A 25539-nucleotide genomic window follows, 5' to 3' on the forward strand; every position below is an offset into this window, starting at 1 on the left:
TACAACGTTTTCGCTTCTTCTAAATTGTTTTTCTCATCACAAAACTTCCATTCTACAAAATGAATTTAAAATGTGTGATTATTTTTCTGTTTTTCTTTTGCAATCAAGAAAAAACAAGTTGTTTTCAAATCACAAAAATGCAAATTAAGAAATAAATAAATGAACAATAAAGTGAAAAATACTAAAAATTTAGTTTAAAAGTGATATGAAAACGAAAACTAGATATAAATACAAATACAAGAATATTCCTTCATAATAATTCTACTGAAATAGCATTTCAAATTGCTTTGAACAGCTTAATGAGGAGAATTTTGCCTCCTGAGCTTTCATTTGGGCTCCAGACGTCTTTTCAAACGCGAGCTGGCTCTGAAAAGGAGCAGAGTGCTTGTGGCTCAGCGAATATGATTGCTTGTGAGAAGCCAAACTCGCACCCAAAATCGATGCCAGCGTTCGCACGCAAACAGGAAGCGAGGCATACGGACTGTGCATCGATAGCGACGGAGGCCCAAACGATGGAGACAAGAAATAGCCAGAAGAAACACGATCGCAGCTGTCTGGCCCAAGAAGAGGAAGCGAGAAAAAGTATTCACGATTGTTGCCGAGCACTTGCGGTTGCATAGGATAAGAGCACCCTTTGCCAGACTGGGTAGAGGAGTCGCTCTCTGACCGCGGGGATCCAACAGATGTGACTGAGGAGCGTGTGGAAAGAGAAGGCGAGTGGCTTTTCCGATTCTGCTGAAGAGGAGACGCACGATCGCTCTGCGCTGCAGAAAGCGGAGTTGGCTGAACTTCTCTTAAGTTGAGAACTCCTCCGCTTGTATTATCCATCACTGACTGTGTCATTGATTGCTTTTGATTTCTTGTACATTTAACGTCTCTCCATATCCAATACCTTCGTAATTGAGCTAAAATATTATAAGCAACAGGATGCACCATCGGTGAACGATTTGCTGACAGCAGCTCTGTTTGAACTTTTGCCATCTGCCATTGCATGGCCTTTGATTCAGTATTTTGATACATGCGCTGAGCTCCTCTCCCTGCCATATCTGGCTGCAACAAAGGCATCTGCGTTGAAAACGCCGACGAAGCATTCGAAGCTTTAAGCTGACGAACGAGATCAAATGAAGCCGATTGGCTGTCGCTTGATGCTTCCTCTTGTGAAAATGTTGAGCTTTGAGATTCGCCCGAGAGTGGAGTTGTGAACAATATGAGATGATCCATCCAGCACAATCCCTTTGATTGGATTGATTCTGCTTCATATTGTCTGCTTCGTTGATACCCTCTTTTTGCAGATGATGAAGAATTCTGTTGCCCTTGAGAAGAAGAAGAAGAAGAAGAAAGAGAGGGCCACAACGGAATGAGAGAAAGCAGCTCTTCAGAAAAGAAGGCATTCATCGCAACAGACACCAATGCACCAAGTGGAATCAAGCTCACTTCATCTGGTTGCGTTGAAAGACAGCGATGCTCAAACAGAATTGACTCATCCAATTGCAATGCCTTCCCTTTCTTTGTTGGATGGCGAGCACAGTTGCTGTTTGCTACCGATGTCGAGTTGCTTGCACTTGCATCCATTTGCTGAGGAAGAGCCTGCGAATTACTCGAATAAGAAGCTTTCTTTCCTTCTTTGCCAACTAGTGCACCATCTTCACAGACACCACGCTGTTCTCGCTTGTCTGCAGACATGCCTTCGCTTTCTAGTAAATCAGAAAATGATATTTTCTGGATGACTGCCTCTGGTGTTCCGAGAACAACGCCCTGTGACATAGGCGCAGAAGATATTAAAGCAGGAGAATGAGAAGGAGTGACACTTTGCAAGAAAGCGCTCATTTTCGCATTTCCTCCTTTCTTCTTTGTTGTTTTTGAGGCCTGCGCTGCACCAAAAGCATGTTGAACACTTCCCTGTGTGCCTGAGAAGGCAAACGAAGAAAACCTCGATTTCTTCTTTTCTCTGTCATCGTCACCTGAATAGTGCCGATCGTGCAGCGAGACTTGCCCGTTCCCAATCATCATCTGTTGCAGGACGCTGTGTGCAGTTGACAGGACAGAAGTTGGAAGAATAGATGTGTTCGCCTGGCACTTGATGTTGAATGGATTCGTAGAGTTTGTAATGGAATGAGTGTAAAACGCATCTGAAGATGTCGATGAAAGCGAAAACGAGCCAAGCGAGATGAGTGTGCCTGGATCCAGCGACAACGAGCGGTGCATTGCCATATCCAGCACACGATACGCAGACAGTCTGAGTGGCGAGTTGATAAACGACGTGATCGCAGAAAACAGATCAGCAGCAATGGGAAGGCGCAGTGCAGATCTCTTTGGAGGCACAACCACATTCAGGAAGAGATGATACAACAGTCGAAGAAGGGCGCTGTTGTGTGTTTGTGGCCCGTCCTTCAGAAGGCGATACCACACAGTTAGAATAATCTGATCAGTCGGTGGCACAAACAGCTCCAGAAGCGGCTTCATCAGATCGTTCAGGAAGGATTCACCATCTGTGTGCTCTCCAGTCGCATACCGAAGAAGCGCCTTGCCTATTCGTACCTGTCCGAGTGTCAGTGCAAACACAGCAAGTTTCACTGCAAAGAAGCAAGCCTCTTCGTACTCCACTGAGGCTGATTGGGATGGTGGAATAAGAAGAGACTGATAGCAGGTGTAAGGCAGGCACATCTGATATGAAGGTGATTTGGGCTTGTTCACAGGAGTAGAAGAAGAAAGAGGAGAAGCAAAAGAGGAAGACATTGCATCCGAATAAGCACTTGAAGAAGAAGAAGAAGAAGAAGAAGAAGATGTTGAGAAACGGTTTTGAGGAAATGACGTTGACAAAGAAGATCCTTGTTGAACAGCTGCTGCATGATTTGCAGAGATACGCGATGCATTCGGGTTTATTTGCATCTGACTGTTCTTTTTCAGCTTCAAAGTCTGCAGAGTTGTTGAAGGAAGTGCACGCATCACAAAGCCAGGCGAAAAACAGGTCAGCGAATTGGTTTCGCCGAATGCCTTTTGAGACTGCGAGACAACTGTCGTGATGTCACTCACAAAAAGAGGCGGTTTCTGTTGAATGTTTGAATGCGTTCCTGAATTAGAGGATGAATTGTCATTGAATTCATTCGAAGAAGAAGACGAATAATTGAAAGAGGAAGTTGGTGCATTTCCAGCAATATTTGTACAAACGTTCTCTGCTATAGAACTTGAACTGCTGGATGTTCGCAGTTGTTGTACTTGGAAATTACTCGATGCTTCCTCTTCTCCTGTTACGAGACCAGTAAAATGATGCATCAGCAGCGGAGGAGGCGCCTCCAACGCAGACCGCCTCGGAGCTTCAGAAAAGCGCTTGCTGTCGACATTCAGCAGGGAAGGAATCGAAGACGTTGCTTGCGCAGAAGCTCTCAGAGAGCTCTGCTGCATGACTGTCACTGGAGTCATCCCTGGCTCCCGGCCGAGTGTCAGTCCGTCGCTCAGCATCTTCAGAGGCGCTTCGTTGTCGTCCACGACTTCATCCAGCCACACGTCTGTCAGTTTCTCTCTGAGACGCTTCTGCTCAACGATGAACAGCGAGTTCAGCCCATCGCCTGTGTTTGCAAGCGGCGATACATAATCAAAAGATGATGCAACGCTGCATCTGCTGCTTGCTGTGACATCTGCTCCGACAAGAGGATTGGTGAATTGATGATGAATAGATTGCTTTGAACTCGAAGACAATGCACTCTGCTTCTTTTGAGAGGAAGAGGATGATGAAAGAATGGAAGAAGTGGTGATCATTGATGACAAAGCAGGTGACGCAGCAGAATGAGAAAGCGTCTTGTGTCGTGTATGATGCACTCCATGTTTGTGCTTTGCATGCAATGCGTAACGTGGGAGATCAGCATTCGCATCGCATATTTCTGACTCCATGTCCGAGTCTGCATTGATAGAATCTGTGCTATCTCCGTCTGATTCATCTCCAAACACTTCCACAGATTTGTTACAATCGTCTTCCTCCAGTGAAAGTGCAGCCACTCCGTTCTGAATGTCCTTCGCTGTGCCTGGCTGGAGCTCCTTGAAACGAGGCTGCACCGTCCGCTTATTTGACGCACGAAGTATTTTGCGATAGTCGCATCCTACTGTCTGAGACAAAGGAACCAAATTATCAGCAGCACTCACAACGTTCGATATGACCAGCCTTTCCAAAGCACCAAGCAGAAACGGAAGCAATGCAGAAACTAACACAGCAAGCGATGCATTCGTTGCCTGCCCAAACACCACAGAAGCGACATTGCGTTCACACAGAATCAGCAGCAGAGATCTCGAAATGCCTTCCGTTGCCTTATGCAGCAGACCTCTCAGAATCAATGGGCACAGACCACAGTACATACCACCCCATCTGGTTGAATCGACAAGCAGCGAAGAAGTGCGGAAGAACAGAGCGCGAGCAGATTCATCTCCAAGCAAAGGAATAACACGGCGCAGGAAAGTGTGCAAGCAGCGAGCGCTCCAAAAGAAGACATGAACAAAGTCCGAACGGAGTAAAGAAATCAGCGCCCAGCAAACAGCCGGCGAAGACAAAAGCAGAACAGCTGGGAGAAAGCGCAGAAGGCATTCAATTGTGATGAGATTCTCTGTGACAAGTGAGAGATTGGCAAATGTTGGGAAAGTTAAGCATCGAAGCACCTCAAACAGAAGGGCAAAGACATCGTCCACCATTATTGAACGAGGAAGGAGCGAAGAACTGAGAGAGAAGAGAAGAGAACGGAAGATGTGGTGTGAGCGGGAAGCAGCATGAACATCGCGTGTTGTGAGTGCAGAATGGAAGGCAAAGCGCATCCAATGCAGAGTGAGTGCGTATCTTTCTGCATCGCATTTTGTGACGCCTTTGACAAGTGTAATTGCAAATGCACCGACTTTTCCTTCGGAAGGTGGAGGCATATCTGGCAAAGGCAGCTCGTATGGCCAGGCTCTTTCACCAACACGAGGCAGGCTCTGTTTCAGATGAGCAAAAGAAGAGTGCAAAGGACGAGGAGCAGAAGGAGGCGGGGCAAATGTGTTTATCAGGCGCCCAATCAAAGTCGTGGCAGAGGCCGCAACTGGAGAAGATGCATCCAACCGTAGAACGCATGAGTGGATGATTGGAATGAATGCCTTGTAGAGAACAGTTGGGAATGTTTCAGCCAATGTGGAGAGCAACGTGACAGCACAGTCAGCGTGATTATTAGCTGCATCGAACGGAGATGATATCACATGCATCTCCATCGATAGGGCAAACGCGATAATTGCTGAAGTGGAAGGGTTCGAAGCGATGTTGTTTGCGTTGTTCTTTTTCAGCAGGCTCAGAGGAAGCGGTACATCACCATAGAAACCCAATGGAGTTGAAGAGAGCGGATTAGGAAAAGCATACGGCCACATTGTTGGCATCCTGAAGGAGAGCGAGGAGCCGATCGAGATAAGATCCTTCAGCAACAAGGAGATGAAGCGAGAAAGCTGAGGATCAGAATCAAATGTGCTGCCAAGGAAGTGACGAGGGATGGATGTGGGAAGAAGCAATCGAAGTCTTTTTGTTGAAGGAACAGATTGCTTTTTGTGAGAAGTTTTGTGCTTCTTCGTCTTGGAAGACATTTTTTGGTGATGTTTCTTCTGTTCTGGTATCTTCATTTTTGTTACTTGATAAGACTTTTTCGAATAATCTTTGGTTGCGTTCTGTTTTCTCTCCATCGTTGGCGAAAGAGACTTTGCCGGATGAATGAAACGTTGGAATGTATTACTCGAATCCTTTCTCAGTGCCATGTTAGCATTTGAGAATTCACCTCCTGCTGCTGCTTCTGTTTCATTCAGATTTGACTGAGGAAACATCGATTGGAAGTCGAATTCGGATGAAAGCACAGGCAGCGCAATCTGAGTCTTGGATCGAATGTGCTTGACCAACCGCGCTTTTTGAACAGGAATGGAAGATAGCGAATTAGTTGTGATTGTGGAAGTAACAGGCGCATTTTGGAATACAGAAGGAAAAGCAGTTCGTGGAATAGCTTGCATACGGCGAGTGACTGACTGTGCCATTTGAACTCTGCGTTCTTGCTTCACCCGCTCTTCTTCTTCCTTCTGCTTTCGCTCGTATTTCCTGTGAAGATCACCGCAGATCGCTAAAATGAAAGACGGCACCGAGAAAACAAAGTCAAGAGTCTTCAAATCTTCCAGCATTGAATTCACTTCTTCGTGTGAAATTGTCTTTCTTCCATCTTTTTTCTTCTGCCGTTTCGCACCGCCTTTGCTTTTGTGCCTGGTAAGATTGAATCCTGCTCCGCCATTTCTTTTTGTTGTTGAAGTCAGCGTTGAACGTCCCGAGCTTTGATGACTTGAAGAACTAGCAACATATGAAGAGATTGAGGGAAGATAAGAGCGTGGCGTAGAAAGCGAGTTGCTCTGAAGAGATTCGCGGCTGCTTGTGTGCGACACAAAGTGCGATTCATTCAGAGGAGAGAAATATTGTGCCTGAAGTGAGGCAGTGAGTGGAGAACTATGTGGAGACTGCCTGCGAAACAGTGCATTGTCAGAACGTTTCTGCATGAAGGGCAGCTGAAAATGCGAAACGTCCAAAGGTGATGACAAAGATGGAGAGGTTGAAAACGATATGAGTTGGGCCTGGCTGGATGCTTCTGCTTCTGATGTCTTGTCTCCTCTGATCAGCCCTTCAAGCATTGACACGTGCCTCTTGTGGATAATTGGCCGGCGAGAAACAGAAGCCCCTTGCTGCATCGGCGAATGTGCAATATCCACAGGCGATGTTGCAGTGTGCGGTGATAGAAACGGCTGCTGAGAATTTCTCGTTCTCGACTTGTGGAACGGAATCATTGGTGATGGCTGACGGGGCAGCTCAATAGGGAAGAAGTTGAGCTCTTCCTTCATCCTTCTTTTGTGGCCTTCGCTCGCAAATGAAGTTTGCTTGGCGATGTTCACTGAGCCAAATGACTGAGGTGTGACAGATGTGTCAACAGAGGTCTCTGCATTGTCCTCGCAGTTGTCTGCAACATAAAGCGGAATGTATCCTCTTATCTGGTGGAACAGAGTGTAAGGTGTCGAAGCCAGCTGCTGTGCGGACTCGTTGTAGTCGTGGATGTCAAATATCAGCTGATCAGGCGTTTTCTGCGCTGATGCACAGAAGCCAGTGGCAATCCTGTCAATCACATCGAGCGAGCGCTCGCTGTCATCTTTGCCATCCGTATGGAAATCAGATTCGTTCGCAGAAGGAGAATCACTTTCCATTCCTTTCGAACCTCTTCTATTGACCTTCTTTTCCTTCCTCTTTTTCGATTTGGCTGTATCTCCAAAAGCTCCTTCTTCACCTGATGAGAATAACAAGCTATTCCCCCACAGCAATCCCAACATCGACTCCTGCTGTCCTGACAGCATCGAATGCACTGCGATGCGCGGATGGCATCCAAGCAGATCAGCAACCTGAGGCGACTCCTTCCAGCCAGACGCCAACACATCCACAGACAGCTGCGAATGCTCTATGCGGCTGGTGCTGAGTGCTGCTGCATCAACATTTTCTGTCTCTTGAGAAGCGATTCGTGCAATTGATGATCCAACTTCGCCTGGTCTTTTCATCCGATAGAATGAAGACTGTCTGCTTTGTGCCGCAGCTATGAGGCGTGAACGCTGTTTAGGTGTGGTTGATGTGGATGGGATGGCAGAGAGTGGGTGGCTGGTGATAGAAGCAGCAGAAGTGGATGCTCTGAGGGAAGCAGATGTGGCAAAGGCAGCCGAAGTAGTAGTACCAGAAGAAGAAGAAGAATAGGAGGAAGAGGAAGAAAATGGATAGCTTCCCATTTCAGAAATTGGCTCTCCTGAATGAGAAAACCCAGTGAAAGGCATTGGCTTAGTGTATTGCTGCTGGATGAGCGATCTTCGCGGAGAAAGGGCGCTCAAAATGAAGTCGAAGGAGTTTGGCTGAGAAGACGACTGACTCCACGAGGAATGTCGCATGTGCACAGGTCGAGTGCGCGGAGGAGCTGGATGTGGTTGGGCGAACGAAGAGGAAGACAAAGCATTGATGGAAGCAGACGCTGCTACTGCAGCAGATGAAGATGACGATGGGACAGATGATGAAGATGAAGAAGATGATGTTGATGACAATGGTTGTGCTGGTGCAAACGAACTTTGCTGGAAGTCCAAGGCAAACGGAACCGAAGAGATGAAAGAGCCTCCAGATGTGCTGCCAGATGAGCTGCGCAGTTTAGAACCACGAAGTGAGTGTGATGACGATGTGTGGAACAACCTCGACGAATGCTTCTTCATCTGGGCGAAGCGTGAGTGGTGGCGGTGGTGCTTCCGTTTGTGCTTGTTGCTTGAAACATTCTCAGAAATTGAAGTGCTTGAAATATCCTGTGTATTGCTTGATTTGTGGAACAAGCCCAAAACAGTGGCGAATTCAGGTGTTGCACCAATGATCATTTCGATCTGAGGAGAAAGGCAGAAGGAGAGCTCGATACTTGTGGAGGAGATAGTATTGTTGCTCAGCATGCGACAGTGCGATCTCATCAAATTCCGTGCAGAATGAGAGAGTTTGTGCCTGTTGCTTTTGAGCAATGAATAGATCGCACTGTGGAACGCCAAGTTTGCCTGAGGTCGAGGAAGCAGCAGCGACAGAAGGTAATCAGAGGATAAGACAGGATATCTGTCAAACACGTGGCTCATCAGAAATGACAGCACAGCACCCGCTGATGATGGACCAACAGGAGAGCGATTGAATAACCCCACGCTGGTTGTGGAGGAGACGAGGTTTGAAGGAGAAGTCAAATGGAATTTCTCCTGCTGCGCCAGCGATTCAGCTATACACTTTGGAGCAGATGCCAAAGAAGACCCTGTCAATTGTTGCTCCTTCGGCAAAAATGCATTCAGCAAAAACAGACCATCCTGAGTAATTTTTGCCTTGCGACTTGTGAAACTTGCCTTTTCTGTATTTGACTTGGATGAAGAGAACACAGAAGCCGTTGTTTGTGCAATCCTCTCTGAAGACAATGATGTTCCTGCAGCAGACTCTGCCTGGTGAATGCTCCGCTGCGACAAGCTCTCGTCTGTTGGTTCGACAGAACGTGTGGGAGAAATGTGGAAGTTCGACGAGTTCTGCGCAGATGTCTCAATCACCGTTGTGGCAGCAGTCGTTGTCTCGTTGTTTAAGCATCTTCTTCTGCTTCGACTTCGACTTCTGCTTCCACTTCTGCTTCTGCTTCTACTGGCTGCTCCAAATTTTTGAGTAACTTTCACTCCGCGCGAGGCAACAAGAGATGGAATGATGCCTGTCTGGAAGAGCTGCTGATGATCGACTGAAAGCTCCACAACCAGAAGCATCAGCGTCTTCGCATCGCCAGCAGTGCGGATGACATGATTCCAGATCGAATCAAATTGGAACGGGAAAGAGCTTCCATTGGAAAGTGTGAAGTCGACAAGACGACGCAGATTGCTGAGTCTTTGGCTATCTGTACTGAAAGTGGATGAAGTTGATGTTGAAGTTGAAGTTATTGCTGTTGAAGAAGAAGAAGATGATGACGACGACGATGCTGAAGCAGACGAACAATGAATAGGATGCAGTATGTATTGAACCCATGGTGTAATTATCCGAAGCAGCGCCTTGCATCCCGAGCGATCTGTTGTCTCAAAGCGGCGCAGCACTTCCTGAAACAGAGGCTCAAAGAGATGCGGATAGCGCTTGATGATCAGCTGGGAGATGTATGATTGGATCTGGTGAGTGACAGTAGAGGAAGAAGAGTACAAAAGCGAAATGGCAGAGATTTCGTCATTGTCGCTTTCAGACATCGAAGACAAGAAAGACATGGAAGAAGTTGAAGAATCTTCGTTGTCATCATCTTCTTTTTCTTCTTCGCTTTCTTCGTTTGAGGCTCTTGATTCAGCACAACGTATATTCTCGTTTCTGTAGGCAATACTCTTTGATGAGCGATGCAAAGATCTGAGGCTGTCCTGAAAGTTTATATGTACTTTGTTGTAATCATGTGTTGCTTGAGCATCTGCATCAGAACCATTTCCTTCTTCATTCTTTTGGTTTTCTGTTGCTGAAGTTAAAACATCATCGCTGTAAAGCCTTCTTGTTGTCAGCCTCATTTTGCGCACGATTTTCTTGCTGGGATTCAAATGCTGCTTCATCTTTCTCATGTTTTCGACGTTGGCTGTCTCAACAATAAGATCTCCATTTGGTTTGATGTTATTTCTGATAGAAAATTCATTCTGGTTCAAAACAGTCGGAGCTCTTTGCAAGCTCTTTTCTTCTAACATTTCATAGCTTTGCACATCGCTTTCGTCCCATTCGTCGTCTTCTGCTTCCACTTCAAACACATCTTCATCGGATGACTGCTCGCGATCATCATAATACCCACTATACGTCTTTCCCCTTCGTCCATCTATTTCTGTGTTAATCTCCTCAATGAATTCCCTGCTGTTCTTCATCTGCGCCTTCTGCGCTAATTCTGCAGATGGCATGCATGAATTGTATGCATTCAGGCTGTTTGTGTTGAGTGTTAAGTGATCACATGGAAGAAACAGCAGCTTCGTGACAGCATCAACAACAGAATGGAAATGCCTGCCTTTCAAAGACTTCTTAATAAGCAACTTTCTTTTGAGCTTTTGAGCTTTTCTCTCGTTTGCTTCATTGCTTTCTTCACTATCATCATCGTCGTCTTCGTCATCATCATCATCATCATCATCATCAGATCTTTCAACTTCACTTGAAGCAGAGCTTCCCAAAGCTCCATAAACAGCTCCCTTCTCATTTCCTTCAATCAACCTCGCTGCATCTGAATCATCAAAAGAAGAGATGTCTGTTGAGAAACTGTCGATATACGCTTCTTCCAGTGGTGGATTCAGATAGTAATCAGAATCAGCCACCGAACTGTTCTCCTTGTCTGTCTCATTCTCCACCCGGCGAGCGAAATCGAAGCTTTGCCTGTTCAGCTCGTTCCGGCTGGATGCGAATGATTCGCTGAACGAGTCATTAGTGTCGTCTTGTTTCGCTCTTCTCTTTGGAGTTAGCTCCCATGAAAACTTCTGCTCCACCGAAGACGAACATTGTAAGGAGGAAGAAAGAGAGGCACTGCGATCAGCGGAGGATGACACATCGCGAACAGAGTCATTCACTCTTCTTTTTATGTTCTCTTTAATCTTCTTCTTGCTCACAACAACCGCCCTGCTCTTCATATGCGGAATGTGATCGCGATGATGATGACCTCCTGCTCCATTTCCTATTTCTTCCACATCTTCTTCGTCTTCTCCTCCTTCCACCTGTCTTTCACATCCCTCTTTCTCCGATTCAAGACATCTTACGCATCTGTACAGTAGCTTCGAAGCTCTTGCCCTTGTTCTCGCATCTGGATTTGCCAGTAAAAAGAGAGCAAGCAAAAGCAGCGAGCAGAACGAGACATCAGTTGTATTCAGCGTGTTTGCCCTGAATGCAAGTTCAGATACTGCTTTGATGTGCGCAGACACGATATTGCTGGAAGTCGAGTTATATCTGTAGCATTCAATGACAGAGGAAGATAAATAGCTTGGATTTGAATGCAGATAACGCAGCAGCCCTTTCAGACCTGCTGTTCGCACACTCGGCAGCATCGACGATAGACACTGGTTGACCCACTCTAACACAACACCATCGCCTCCCAGCGGAGCAGCGGGGAGAGAAATGAATGCTCTGAGTAGTTGCTCAGAGAGAGAAAGCACCTGCTTCTTTGTGAGAAGAGAAGAAGTTGATGAACTGCTGTTGACGCTGCACACAAAAGCAGAGGAATCTGAGTAAGTCGAGTTCCCTTCAAGTCCAGCAGCAGCAGAAGAAGCACAAGCAGAAAAGCTGTTTTCATTTCCTGGAAGCGCTTGTGAATCAAAAAGCGGGCGTTCGTTTGGATCAGTCACTGAAAGTGGTGTCTGCTGTGTCAGCAGCAGCGCTGGAACAAGAGCAGCCTGAAGCCGCTCAGGTGAAAGGGAAGAGAAAGGGCTGAGGCCGAAGAAAGAAGGGTTGGCGCCCAACCCCAAGAGAATGGGAAGGAGATCGGAGAGAGCACGTGGAGGAGGTACAAATGTGTTGATGAGTGATGTGTTGATGGAAGAGGATGTTTGGAGAGAGGAAGGGATGGTGGAGGTGATGGTGGGGGTGATGAGGGAGTATGAAATGGGTGGGAGAGAAGAGACAGTTGAGCTGTTTGCCACATGCTTTTCAATCGCTTGGAGATCTGAGTCTGAATACGAAGCAGCAGCCAGTGGCAACTGAATCATGGAGCGTTTGTGTGAAGAAGAAGGAGAGGAAGAAGGGTGGATGAGTGTGACAAGACCAGCAATGTTAAATGATTTTGGTGTTTGATACCCATGAATGGGGTGAGACAACGTGAAACCCGATCCAACTTTGCGCAGATCAGACAAAGTGTGTTTAGGCAAAGTGCTCACTTTGTCCTGAATGGAAGTGCTGGTTGATGATATGAAAAGAGACAGGGGAAGTGCCATTGAACCTGAATGGGAAACAGACTGCGGGGAATATGAAAGCGAGCTCTGGCCAAATAGACGCGGCAGGCTTGTGGAAGATCCGATGCGCAGGTTTGACAGCGCCATCTGAGCTGCTGTGAGCGACTTGAGTGTTGACTGAGGCAGAGGAGAAAGCGAAGGGATGTCGCAGTGAAGAGCAGGGAAGAACGACTCGACGAGAGGCAGAGGAATAACAAAGGTCAGCACACTGGCGCTTTGCGGGTCGCTCATCTGCACTTGCTCTGAGGGTGTGAGAGGAAGAGGAAGCTGCTGGGTGTCTGATGAAATAGCAGTGGATGAGCCAGAGAGTGCAAGCTGTGCAGCAAGTGGTGCATTGGATGATAAAGAGCGAGTGGAGAGAGGAGGAGGTGGAGGGGATTCGGTGGACACGAGAATAGGTGATGGAATGGTTGAATTTGAAGACTGATCAGAAGAGGTGGTGGTGGTGCAGAGGGCAGGTGTCGCTTCCTGAGGAGGGGTGGGGGAATCTGGAACGGGGAGAGGCTGAGAGAGAGGAGAAGGATGATATGGTGTGACAGGGAGGGAGGAAGAGGCAGAGAGAGGAAGATGGGAGCCAAGGGAAGGCGCAGGCTCAGGTGGAGAAGAAGAGTCTGGTTGAGTGGCTGAATGTGTAGACTGAGCGGAAGAAGAAGAGGATGACGATGAAATTGAAGAAGACGATGAATTAGACTGAGAAATCATTGCAGAATTTGCAGAAGGCGAATCAGAAACTGCTGAGTTGCCATTGCTGCTGCCATTGCTTCCATTGCTGCTGTTGCTTCCATTGCTCGGCGCGCTCTGAATGGGCGTGGTTACATCAGAAAATCTAGCTGAAGATGGAGAAAGAAGCGGCCGGGGTGTACTTGAAGGCGCAGGAATCGAAACAGTCAGCGGCTGGTTAGACTGTGCGGGCTGTGAAGAGCTTCCAGAGGAAACCGACTGCTCGCTGCTGGATGAAGAAGGCGAGATTGTCCCCGAATTTCCTGCTGTTTGTGAGAACGAGACAGAATTTCTGGCAGAGTTGGCAGACGCGCGGGAGGAAGCAGAGTGCGGGCGGGTGATTTTGTTTGAGTTTTGCGATTGGAGAGAGAAAGAGCCGTGTTTTTTGTTTTCTTTTCCCGAAGCTGAGGCAGATCCTGAGGTAGAAGCACCTGTTTTGGGGTCTGTTGCATTCTGTGCGTTGTTCAAGTTGATTGCAACAAGGTTTTCTTCAGTTGGTAAAAGACAAAACCAGACAAGAATCATAATGGAAGGTGCAATGGCAGATGAAAACATCTGCACTGCCTCGAACAGCTGCGAAGGTGTGGTGAGTTCAGGAAGCAGAGAAGAGAGCGAGTAGTTTGTTGAAGTCACATATTTGGGGGTGGGGAGCAAGTGGAAGAAAGGAGGGTCGCTGGGAGAATTGTCAGCCAAGGAGTAAGTGCTGTCTCTGTCATTCAATGGAAGCTGGATCTGAGGAAGAGATGCTGTTGACTCTCGAAGTGAAGACTTCTCACGCTCTTCTTCTTCTTCTTCTCCTTCTTCGCCTTCTCCTTCTTCTCCTCCTTCTGAACTGTTTGTCGGCGCCAGCGATTCAAAATACTGCTCAAACAGATCTTCTCTTTCGACACAGTTATTGTTACTGCTAAAGCCATTGTTGATATTGTAGCTGTTGATATTCAGAGGCAGCGGGTCAACCACACTTGCCAGCGCCTTCTGTCTCATCTGATGGCGCGAGTGCTGGCTGCGCTTCTTCTCCGACGAGGCAGCCTCAGCAAACGGCGGAGGCGCAGTCTCCAGCGGTGCATTCACCAGAACAGGCGGGCTGATCAAGTTGGCATTGACAAGCGACTCGATCAGATCGCCCTCAGATGTTTCAGTGTGGTTGCTGTAGTTGGCTGTGACATTGGCTGCCTCCATGTTCAGCACTGCTGTCACATCCCTCTTCAGAAATGAGCCATTCATTCCACTCCCTCCTCTCATGCTCCTCGTGTGTGTCACCAGCGGTGCAGGGGAAGAAGAAGCAAAGAACACAGCCGGGTGGAATGATTCGCCCAAAAGCAACTGCGCCATCGTCTCCTGTGTTGCCACATGCAGCATCAGCAGCTCGCACACCACTGCTCCACACGCTGCCTCTCTCTTGCCGCGGAAGACGTTGTTCTGTGGCGAAACCACGTTTCCATTTGCAGCCGTCCGCAGTGCAGCAAAGAGATCCAAATGCGGCTGTTTCAGCAGAGAAAATGAGTAAAGCAGCACAAACAGCCGAAAGCGATAAGAGGTGCTAAGAAATCTCTCAGAGAATGTTCTCACTGGAGGAAGCAGACTCGACCGCAAGCGGACGGTGTCTGTGGAGCGGAGGATGGAGCCTGACTGGAACAGGGCTGACTTCTGCCTCCGCATTCCGCCCTGCGTGGAAGAATGGCCAGAGCTTAACTGCTGTGCAGCTTGTGCTGATGGAGGAGATGTTGACAATGTGGCTGAAACTGTTACTGTTGATGAAGCAGCCATTGCAGATGTCTGGATGATTGAGTGGTCAACAAGCGACGATGCAGTCTGTGTCTGCTTCAGTGAAGAAGACAAAGGAGGCGCTGCCATCTGCTTTGCGTTCTGAGGGAGCAGGTCAGAAGAGAGGAGAACGGCTGCTGAGAGGTCGGTGGCATCGCCTGCTGTGAGCGTCATTCCTCGTCGTGCTGCTGCGTATCCCTTTGCGCTGAGGCGGGTTTTGTATTCGTGGACTTTGTTCGGGTTGCTGGGGGAAGGCTGCTGGGAGGAAGGGGAAGATTCAGAGGAAGAAGATGATGAGGAAGAAGAGGAAGAAGAAGGAGATGCTGTTGTGGATGAGGTGAATGGAAGAGGGTTTTCTGTGTGTGCACGCTGCAAGTAGGAAGAAGGAAGAAGAGCATTGTCACTTTCAGGGCGAGAAGAAGAAGAAGAAGAAGGGGAAGAAGGGGAAAGTGTGGATGATGATAACAATGCTGTTGTTGAGGAAGAAGAAGAAGATGATGGAGGGGATGGTGATGGTGATAACGATGGAGACAAAGGCGAATGTTGCAATGAAACTTGACTTGCACGATTCACATCTTCTCCTCTTCCTCTTCCTTCTCTTTCTCCTTTTCCTTCTTTTCCTTCTTTTCCTTCCTTTGTTTCTCCTCTTCCTCCTTTTGCAGCTTTCTTCATTTGTTTATTACTCTGTTGTTCCCCTTCCGAAAGCAAGAGCGGAGGTGGGGGAGGAGGAAGATCTGCTTGTGAGAAGTTGACAGCTGAAGCAGTCAAAATAGAAGGAGAAGGTGGAAGAGGAAGCAAGTCAGAAGGAGAAGAAGGCACATCCATTTCAGATGCAGGAGGAGGCGGTTCTTCGCCTTCGAAGGGGCTGAGGAAAGAGGTAGAGGCAGCAAGCGTGTAAAGGGCTTGGGGAGGTGGGGGTGGGGGAAGAGAAGAAAGAGAAGGGAGGGAGGAAAGAGAAGAGAGAGGAGGAAGAGAAGAAGAAGAAGAGGAGGAGGAGGAGGTGGTGGTGGTGGAAGAAGGCTGTTTTTGGAGCTGCTGCATCTGAAGCTGAGGCTGCGATGATGAAGTTGGTGATTGAGGTAGAAGGTCAGACACAGAAAGGTTTGAATACAATGTGGAAGGAGAAGAAGAAACAGAAGAGGCAGAAGAGGTGGAGGCTGTTGTAGCAGAGGTGGGAGAGCTGGAGATGGCTGGTGAAGTGGCAGAGATGGGGGAAGATGAGAGAGCAATGGATGAAGTGGAGCCAGCGTTTGAAGAGGAAGAGGAAGAAGAAGAAGATGATGGTATTGATGTTGATGGTACTGAAGAAGGAGAAGGAGAAGAAGAAGAAGAATTTGTTGAAGAAGTTGCAGATGTTCCATTGGGAGCACCTGCATGCGACAAGATGGAGCTGAGCTGTGTGCTGCTGAGCTGCTGGCTCTTCCATCTTCGGTGTGCTGCAAGTGATCTTCTGAACGGCGTGGAAGAAGGGAATGAGACAATCGGAGCATCAGAACGAGCAGATTGAGGAGGAGAAATGACAGAGAGTTGAGAAGGATGGCTCGGCGGCCTGCTGCTGCTTCCTCCTAATGCTCCTCCTCCAAACCCTCCTCCCCCTACGCCTCCCCCTCCTCCATCTACTTCCAGTGTCAGTCCAGAAAAGACCCCACCATCGTCACAGCGGGCACGTGTGTTTGAGCGGCTGCCAAACTCGTTCATCTCCACCTCGACAGTTTCTTGTGCGTCTGCTTCATCATCATCAACAACAACATCGTCATCATCTTCGTCATCATCAACGATTCCTTCTTCATCTTCATCCACTCCATCTTCCACTTCATCATCATCATCATCATCCTCTTCATCTTCATCTTCTCTTCCTCTCCTTCTCGTCTGCTTCATAGCTGATGGAAGAGCATCTGCCCCTTCGCCAAAGGCCACCACGCTGCTTAGCAAGGGAATCATCTCAGCTGGCACATTCCTCCCAAACGCCGTTACAACCACGGGATAAATAGAGGAAGAGCTGTTATTATTGTTGCTATTGTTATTGCAATGAGTGTTTCTATTGCAATTGCTCTTGCAATTTCTGCTGTTATCCTTCAAGAAAGATCGATTGAACGAGTGCTGAGTGGAAAACAACGCATTTGACAGAGAAGGTGAAGGAGAGGTCGGGTGACTACCACAAATAGCAGAAGCATTTTTTCCTGTTGCTGCTAATACTCCTCTTCCTCTTCCTCTTCTAATTCTTATTCTTCCTTCTCTTTCCATTCCTTCTTCTTCTTCTCTTTCTCTTTCTCTTTCTCCTTCCCTTCCTCTTCCTCTTCCTCTTCCTCCTCTGCTTTGCACTTTCACATTCATTGCAGGAACAATAGAGAAAGATAACGTGGGACCATCAACGATGTTGAGAGGTAGTGAGTCAGAAGGAGGAAGAAAAGCTTCGATTTCCGTGTGGCGGATGGGGGATGGCCAAACAGAGTAGCACAATGGAAGAGAACGCAGCTGAGAGCGAAGAAGGGCAAAGAAAGAAGAAGAAGAAGAAGAAGAAGAGGGGGAAGAAGAAGAGGAGGAAGAGGAAGCAGAATAGGAAGAAGATGTTGATGATGAGGAAGAGGTTGAAGAGGAAGAATGAGCAGCTGTTATTTCTTGAGGTGGCATCCAATTTGCAGAGGCAGACGCCGAAGCTGAAGGAGGCGAGTCAACATAAACAGAAGAAGAAGAAGAAGAAGGATAAGAAGAAGAAGAGGAGGAAGAGGAAGAAGAAGAATATGGCCCTTGTTGCAACTGCCCAGGTGATTGTTGCTTTCGGTGTGTGTTCGGAATCACCACAACTGTTCTCAAACCAGCACGTGGGGTGATAAAAGTGTGTTGAGAAGACATTTCGGATGGCTGGTTGTTATTATTATTGCTGATATTGTTATTGCTGCAATGTTTGCTGAAAAGCTGAAGCTTTTCGTCTCCCGCTCCACTTTCTGCTTCACTTTCATCGCCAAATCGCTTATGTGGCTTGTTTTGATACTGTTGATTGTACTGTGATATTCTTCCTCTGCTTCTTCTTTCACTTTCTTCTTCTCTTCTCCTTCTCCTTCTCCTTCTCTCCTCTTCCTTCTGTGCCTTTTGCAGCGTCCTATCAATTCGAATAAGAAACCTCCACACAAACAGCAAGTCGCGCTGAAGCACAAGCAAATATGCAGTTGTGGCTGGCAGAGTGGGAGAAGAAGATACAGAATGAGGAAAAGTGTTGTGATGGCTGATGAAGAAGATTTCACACTGCGAAGCAAACCACACGACATCTGACAAGATTGCATAAGGAACAGGGAAATGGATGGAAGGAGAAGAGACGAAGGAACAGTTTTGTTTGAGAGGAGAAGGAGAGGAATTTAAGGTGGCGATGGAGTTGGAGGTGGATATGGCAGAAGAAGCAGTAGAAGAAGGAGGTGGAGCAATAGGAGCAGAAGAAGAGGAAGAAGAAGAAGAAGAAGAGGAAGGGGCGAGGGAAGAAGGATGAGCAGAATCGAAAGGAGAAGAGAAGAGAGAAGAAGGAGAGGCTGTTGAAGAGGAAGAAGAAGAAGAAGAAGAATTTGAAGAAGAAGATGATGATTGAGCAAGAGCATACAACGGATTATGTGTTATTCCTGGCTGAGTAAATGTTCTTGTCAGTTTTTTCGTTCCTTGTGCCATTTCTCCATTCACTTCGTTCTGTCTCATCATCATTTTCTTCTTGTCTATATTCATCTGGTTTATTTGATTTATTTGATTAAATAGATTCTTCTGTTGAGGCAGTGTCGAACGAGAAAGCTTCGAAGGCGATGACAAACCCAGCAGGCTGTTCATCCTTCTTCTCAATGCAAATGGCTGCTGGCGATACGAAAGAGAGAAAGAGAACAAAATCGACCTCAAAACCAGCAGCCCCGCCGCGTGGGAGCGAGCAGTGGCCAAATGAATCAGATCTTTTCTGTTCAGAACAGACGGCTGCTGCACAAAGAGGCGGTTGATGAGAAGATCTGAAGACAAGTCATTGAATAGCACGGGGTGTGCTACAGAGAGAGAGACGAGGCCGGCTGTGCGGATGCTTTCAACGGGAGAGCAGACGAAAGAATAAGCTTGTTGGATCAGGTCTCTTGTGCGCTCAGCGGTTAAGTCGCCCTTTTGGAGAGCGGAGTGCAAGGGGAATGAGGTTGAAGAGGAAGAGGAAGAAGAAGAAGAAGAATTTTGTTGAGCACTTCCTTGTTTGTTTGAAGAAGAAGAAGAAGAAGATGATGATGATGATGATGACTGCACACTTGTTGTCATCAATGGAGAAAACGCTGATGTGCAAGACACCAGCAGCTCGTCAGGCACATTCACAGAAGAAGAGCAAGTGGCCAAGCAGACAGCCATGAGCGACGTCCACGTGGCGATGCTGTTCATAAACTGGGTGTCTTGTTCCGCCAGCACACTCTGTGAGATCTGATAAGGAGCAGATGCGGCTGATGAAGAGGAAGAAGAGGAAGAAGAGGAGGATGAAGAGGATGATGATGAGGAAGATGAAGAAGCATACAAGTTCTGTGCTGTCACCACAGGCGCCGGGAGTGGCAAAGCTGCAGGGTCGATAGAATTCTTCTTCAGCTTCGCCTCGTTCAGCCTGTTGAATGCATCAGCCCACGCCCTCCTCATCACATCCGGGAGCACGCTGTGAATGGCCACTGCTGCCACTGCCAGGCAGACAGACCAGCTGTCGCTGCTGGAGCGGGCAGAGGATTGGACAGCAATGAGAGCAGCGTCGGTGGTGGGGGATGTGAAGACGGAGTCACGCGAGGGGCTGTTGTGGGAGAGGAGGGGGGTGAGGGAGAGGGTGGTGAATGGGCGGGAGGAAGAAGGCTTTTTGGAGGAGGAAGAGGAAGAGGATGATGAGGAAGAGGAGGAAGATGATGAGGAAGAAGAAGAAGAAGAAGCAGAAGAAGAAGCATTCTTTGAGCCAGAAAGCGAAGGTTGCACTTCTTCTTTCAGTCTTCCTCCTCTCATCAGCGACTCAAACGACACATCCTTCGTAATCAATGGCACATTCGCCCACAAGTTGATCATTGCAGCGGCAGAAGCGACGATTCTTTTGCTTTCTGCATCCAACACGAACGCAACGCGCAGTGGCGTGTCCACTCCATCCAGCACAGCGAGAATGTGAGACAGCACAAGACATCTTCGGAGGACGGACAGAGCAGCCACTCTTGTCTCAACAACAGAGGAGCACAAGAGGACAATGCCCAAGGAATCGATGTCATCCCCTGGGAACAGCTGGGTTTCATTGGCAGTGAAGTAACGGCCAGACTCACTTTCGGTGCGGAAGTGAGAAGGATGAGAAGTAGAAGAGGAAGAAGAGGAAGAAGAATTGGAATAAGAATAAGAAGAGGAGGAAGAAGAGCGAGGCAAAGTGGAAGAGGCAGCAGAAGCACGAAATGATTGGGGAAGTGCAGATGCTCCATCGCTTGCTGAAGGAGAGTCAGAATTGACAGAAGAAGAAGAAGAAGATGATGATGATGATGATGATGCTCCTTCACCTTCTTTTCCTTCTTTTCCTCCTTCATTTTTTTCATTCTCTTTCCCTTCCCCTTTCTCTTCATTTCCTTCTTCTTCTTCTTCCTCTTCCTCCTCTTCTTCCTCTCCCCTCCTCATCAACACCTCTGGCAAATGTCCTTTCCCTCTTCTTCCCGATATGCCCTGCACAACTACCCCGCTCTCATTCGCGAGCGACTGCCTCCTCATCAGCTCCTCCTTCGCCCTCTCCGCCCAGCGCGCCAGCACATAGTCCAGGGTGACCAGCAGCTCCTGCACCGTCGGCACGTTTATGTCCCCAACACTTCTGATTGCTGTGCAGATGGCTGAGACGATGCTCCTCCTCATTTCTGCCGGGTGGATGGCGATCATCGTGGCGAGGGTGCGGCGCGACTCGATGCGGAAGGACGGGTCGGAAGAGGTGGAGGCGATGGCGAGGTTGAAGCAGAGGTAGTCAACGGGCATCGAAGCGGTGGCAGGGAAGAGGCGGAGGAGGTGGAGGCAGAGGCGGAGGATGATGGGAGTGAAGGTGGTGCTTGGCATGGAGGAGGAGTAAGTGGTGGAAGAGGAAGAAGAAGATGAGGAGGAGGAGGAAGAAGAAGAAGACGATGATGATGATGAAGAGGAAGAAGAAGAAGAAGAAGCTGATTGAAGAAGAGAGGAAGGATGAAGTGTGGTGAAGAGCGAAGTGATGTTTGGCTGGGCGTATGGAAGCATCCGATCGAAGATTTGAACAATGCGCTTGAATAAAATGATCCATTGAGAAGACAAAGAATCGGGAAGAACAGGAAGATGAAGAATTGGCTGAAGAGAATTTGAATCTACAGAAGAAGAAGAAGAAGGATAATGAGGAGCAGGTGAAACAGATGCAGAAACAGAAGAAGAAGAAGAAGAAGAAGAAGATAAAGGATTTGGCACATTGTCAGGTGTGGACGGTGGAGGAGAAGAAGAATAAGACAGAGGCGAATAAGCTTGTTGCACAGCATTCACATTTCCGTGTGAAGAATCGCTGAACAGAAGAGGAGGAAGCGGAAGCTGGTTGTTTCCCTTCTGCAAAGATATCTTGTTGATGATGCCTTCATTGAAAAGTGTGCCTTTGATTTTTTCTCCTCCTCTTTCTCTTCTTTCTCCTCTTTCTCCTTCTCTTCCTTCATTGAAAATTGAACTTATCTTTCTTTCTGTTAATTCTGCTACTTCGTTCTGTTTAATTCCAGCCAAATTGAATGAGCTGCTGTCGCTGTCAACAGGGCGAGCACGAAACAGCAGCTGTTCCTGCGAAGAGAAAGAGGAAGAGGCAGAGTGATGTGAAGAAGAAGAACGAGAAGAAGAAGAAGAAGAAGAGGAAGAAGAAGATTTTTTGCTTGAAGAATTCTTCTTCTTTTTGTTATTCTTGTTATTATTGCTATTATTGATGGGTTTTCTATAGTAGAAAGGAGGCTGCACGGGATGAGAAGTAACCATTGACTCGACAAGTGAAGGTGTCCATGCTGGCGCTGTTTGGGTGAAGGAGTCAGGGAGAAGCATGGAAGAAGAGGAAGAGGAAGAAGAAGAAGAAGAGAAAGAAGATGAATAAGTTAATGAAGGCTGACCGACTTCCTGCGAAGAAGCAGAATAAGAAGAAGAAGGTATTGAAGAAGCAGAAGAAGACACAGCAAACGATCTCTGAATATGAGACAGATGAACAGGAGATAAGAAAGGCAGCGGCTGCCTGCTGACAAGTGTGGTTATCCAGCCAGCTGTGCGGGGGAGGGTAGAAGCGATGCTCGCAAGCTCACGAGCTGAGGGGCGGATCATAGCAGAAGAAGAAGATGGGGTATAAGAAGAAGAGGAAACTGCGGATGCTTGAGAGGCAAGAATGGATGAAGTGACGGAAGATGAAGTATGATTGTTAGAAGAAGAAGAGGAGGAAGAAGAGGAGGAAGAGGAGGAAGAAGAAGAAAGAGAAGAAGGAGAAGAACACATGGAGGAGAAGACGACAGAAGAAGGTCTGGCTGTGTGAGCTGGTCTGAGTGTTGAGAAATCTCTGTCGAAGGAAAAGGGGGTGAGTGCATTCATTGGAGAAGCAGAGAGAGGAGAAGAAGATGATGATGAAATGGAAGAAGAAGAGACAAGAGAAGAAGAAGAAGAAGATGATGATGATGATGATGAAGAATCTGCAGAAGAAGAAGAAGACATCTGAACAGAAGATGGATTTTGCAGCTGCTGAAGCTCTTGTGCTGCGATTGGATCGATCAAATGATGGAAGCCAGCAACCACATCGCGATGGATAGAGAGGGGGGAAGGAATATTAGCAGCATCGCTGTCAGAGCTAATATCAGATAAAGGCTGACATTCAGGGAAGAAGGAGCGGTCGAGAAGGAGAAGAGAAGAAGAAGAAGAAGAAGAAGAAGAGGATGATGATGATGATGAAATGTTATTTTGAGCAGAAGTTGATTGAGAAAGAGAAGAGAAAGAAGAACTAAGCTTTCTATAACCTCCTCCAAAACTCACATTATATTCGTCTTCTTCTCCTGAAGGTGTGAAAGAGCGGTGTTGCGATAGATACATCTGAAGAGAGTCGCCAACAGCAGGGAATGGAATGTCATTGGCAAAGAAAGAAGAACCAGAAAGAACAGAAATAGCATGTTGGGATTGGTTCTGAAGGGAATAAACAGAAGAAGAAGAAGATGATGAAGAAGATGAAGATGAACTCATCTGCCCCATCATCGGCGATGGTGTGTGCGAAGGAGAAGCTGCCTCGCCCGTTGCAAAGTGAGGCGACGGGATGGGAGAAGCAAAGCGGCTGGTGCTGCTGAGGGGGAGCTGTGCCTGCGTGTTGTATGGCAGCATCATCTGCAGGCGGAGCTTGAGAAGGTCAGAAGTGATGGTGGGCACATCGATGGCTGGCATGGCAAGCCCTTCGCTTTCGCAGAGGGGAAAAGAGAGAGGAATTGAGGGGGGCTGCTGGAGAAGGGAAGAGTCGAAGGAGTTGAGGGAAGAGAGAGAGGAAGATGCGGAAGACGAATTTGATGACGATGATGATGATGAAAATGAAGAAGAAGAAGAAAAATTCATTGAAGCATAAGAAGAAGAAGAATATGCAGAAGAAGAAGAATTAACATCATGAGAAGCAAACGAGTTGCATATTGCATCCAACGCAGTCACTGCAATCAGCGTCTGCTCTGAATGCATCTGTTGTATGTCCTTCTCCCTCTCCTTCTGCGTGTGCATCTCTTTGTCTCTCTCTGGATGCAGCAGGCGGAAGATGATGTTGATGGCTGAGGGAAGATGGAGAGTGGCCACACAGAGAAGCCACTGCGCATAGAGGAGCGTGCAGCCGCTGGCCAATGGCTTCTTGGCGGGGAAGAGGAAGTCCGCGAGGTCTTCGATGAATGCAACGGGGGAAGGGAATCTTTGAGAAGAGGAAGAGGAGGAGGAGGAGGAAGATGATGTATTGTTGGGAGATCTTCGTGAAGGCGCTCGTTTTGCAGCAGCCGTCTCTGCCAGAAGTGCGCGGAGGATGACGTATGTGGCGTGGATGGCGCAGTCCAGTGTGAATGACGAGTGAGTCTTCCACGTCTGCTTCATGAACTTCATGATTCTGTCACAGCGCTCGCAGATGAGGCGGTTGGGCAGGCAGCTCAGCAGCACAATCAGAGTGGGAAGGACAGAGTGTGCCAGACGCGGCTGGCTGCCCCACTTCATCAGAATGTCAAACAGCAGCGCCAGCTCGTCCATGAAGCGGTTCCCCGTCGCCTCGCTCTTCTGCTTGTCTCCTTTCAGCATCATCTTCCCTTTTTGCATCAGGGAGGACTTCTTCTGCGTCTTGTCCCCTTGCCCTGCCGTCCCGCTTTCGTAGTCGGCGTCCCTCTGACTCTCTATCATCGCGTCCCCGCAGAAGGCGTGATTGTACAGCATCATCCGCAGCGCCTCGCAGAACGGCCCGCGCAGAGAGCTGTGAATCGACCCGTCTTTGACTGAATCAAGTACTGAAATAAACCCTTTCATCCGCTCTCCGCTTGTTCCAATGGACAAATACTTCATTTGCGCGAGAAATCCCCCCGCATACGCTTGCGGATCTTTCGCTCGGTCCCGAGGCAGCTTCATCAGAACCCGAATTTCCTTCCAAAGTCCGCTGATATCTGCGCGTAAACGTGATAAATGGCCAATTGTCAGAGATACTTCAGAAAGAAGATCGTTAATTGTATCTTTCAATCCCACATAGTCTTCAAATCGAATCGCCAATCTAATAGAAAGGTAAAACGCAAGAGTCTATTTCAAAAATAAAACATAGCCATTCACATACTTGCTTGTTTTGTAATCATTTCTATTCAAAGCATTCAACGCAAGTGACATCAAAGATTGTGAAAGTTCAAAGCCTTTTACTTCGAGATTTGGGAACTAAAAAGCAAATCAATTTTGATAGCTCTTTGCAATAAAAAAAGTCATACCCTCAGAAAATAATTCAGAATCATAAAAAAGAAATAGTCAATCGTTAACTAAAATAAATTGAAATAATAATTATGCTATTAACAAATAATCGCTTAGCAATCACATCACACTTTTGTTTTAGCTCGATTGAGTGGCTGACGATGTTGTACTGCCATTGCTTGTCTGAATTTTTTCAATAAAAATTTTAAATATTTCAAAATAAAAAACAGCCGAACGAATTGCTACGCCATCCAACGAGCGCTTTAATAAAAAAGAACGGATGCTGTGATGCTGCAAGCGAATAAAGCGTGAGAAATTCATGGAATGCAGGATTATGAGTAAAATCAAATTTGTCACTTATTCTTATATTAGGTGGAGAAGATAAAAATTCATCGATGTTATTGGAAAGCTGTTCCTCAAGGAGAGTGACTAGGTTATGGACAGCCCTGTGAGAAAGATACTCGCAGGAGGGTGAATACTCCATTGAGTTTCAAGGAAAAATGAAGGTAAATTTGATCATTAATAAATCACAATAGGTGAAATCTTTTGTTTTTGGTTGTATGACTTTGTATAACTTAATTTCGCAAACTGTAAAAAACGTTCAAAGATACACAATTTCTTTGCGTTTTATAAAAATTTGAAAATAGTTATTTATTGATT

The 25539-nt window shown here is 47.3% G+C and overlaps 1 protein-coding gene across 1 annotated transcript; it reads right to left on the bottom strand.

Moving 5' to 3' along the window:
* Positions 1-27: 27 nt before the first annotated feature.
* MONOS_3889 (uncharacterized protein) lies at positions 28-24804 on the bottom strand (the record flags this gene model as incomplete). The annotated part of the gene is made up of 2 exons (XM_067873916.1): positions 28-24694; positions 24755-24804. 2 exons carry the CDS (start codon positions 24802-24804, stop codon positions 262-264), a joined length of 24483 nt encoding a protein of 8160 aa, XP_067735119.1. The 3' UTR covers positions 28-261.
* Between the last annotated feature and the right edge of the window lie 735 nt (positions 24805-25539).

Source organism: Monocercomonoides exilis (assembly GCF_001643675.1).
Source record: "Monocercomonoides exilis strain PA203 chromosome Unknown scaffold3-2548433, whole genome shotgun sequence".
Taxonomy (NCBI): domain Eukaryota; phylum Preaxostyla; order Oxymonadida; family Polymastigidae; genus Monocercomonoides; species Monocercomonoides exilis.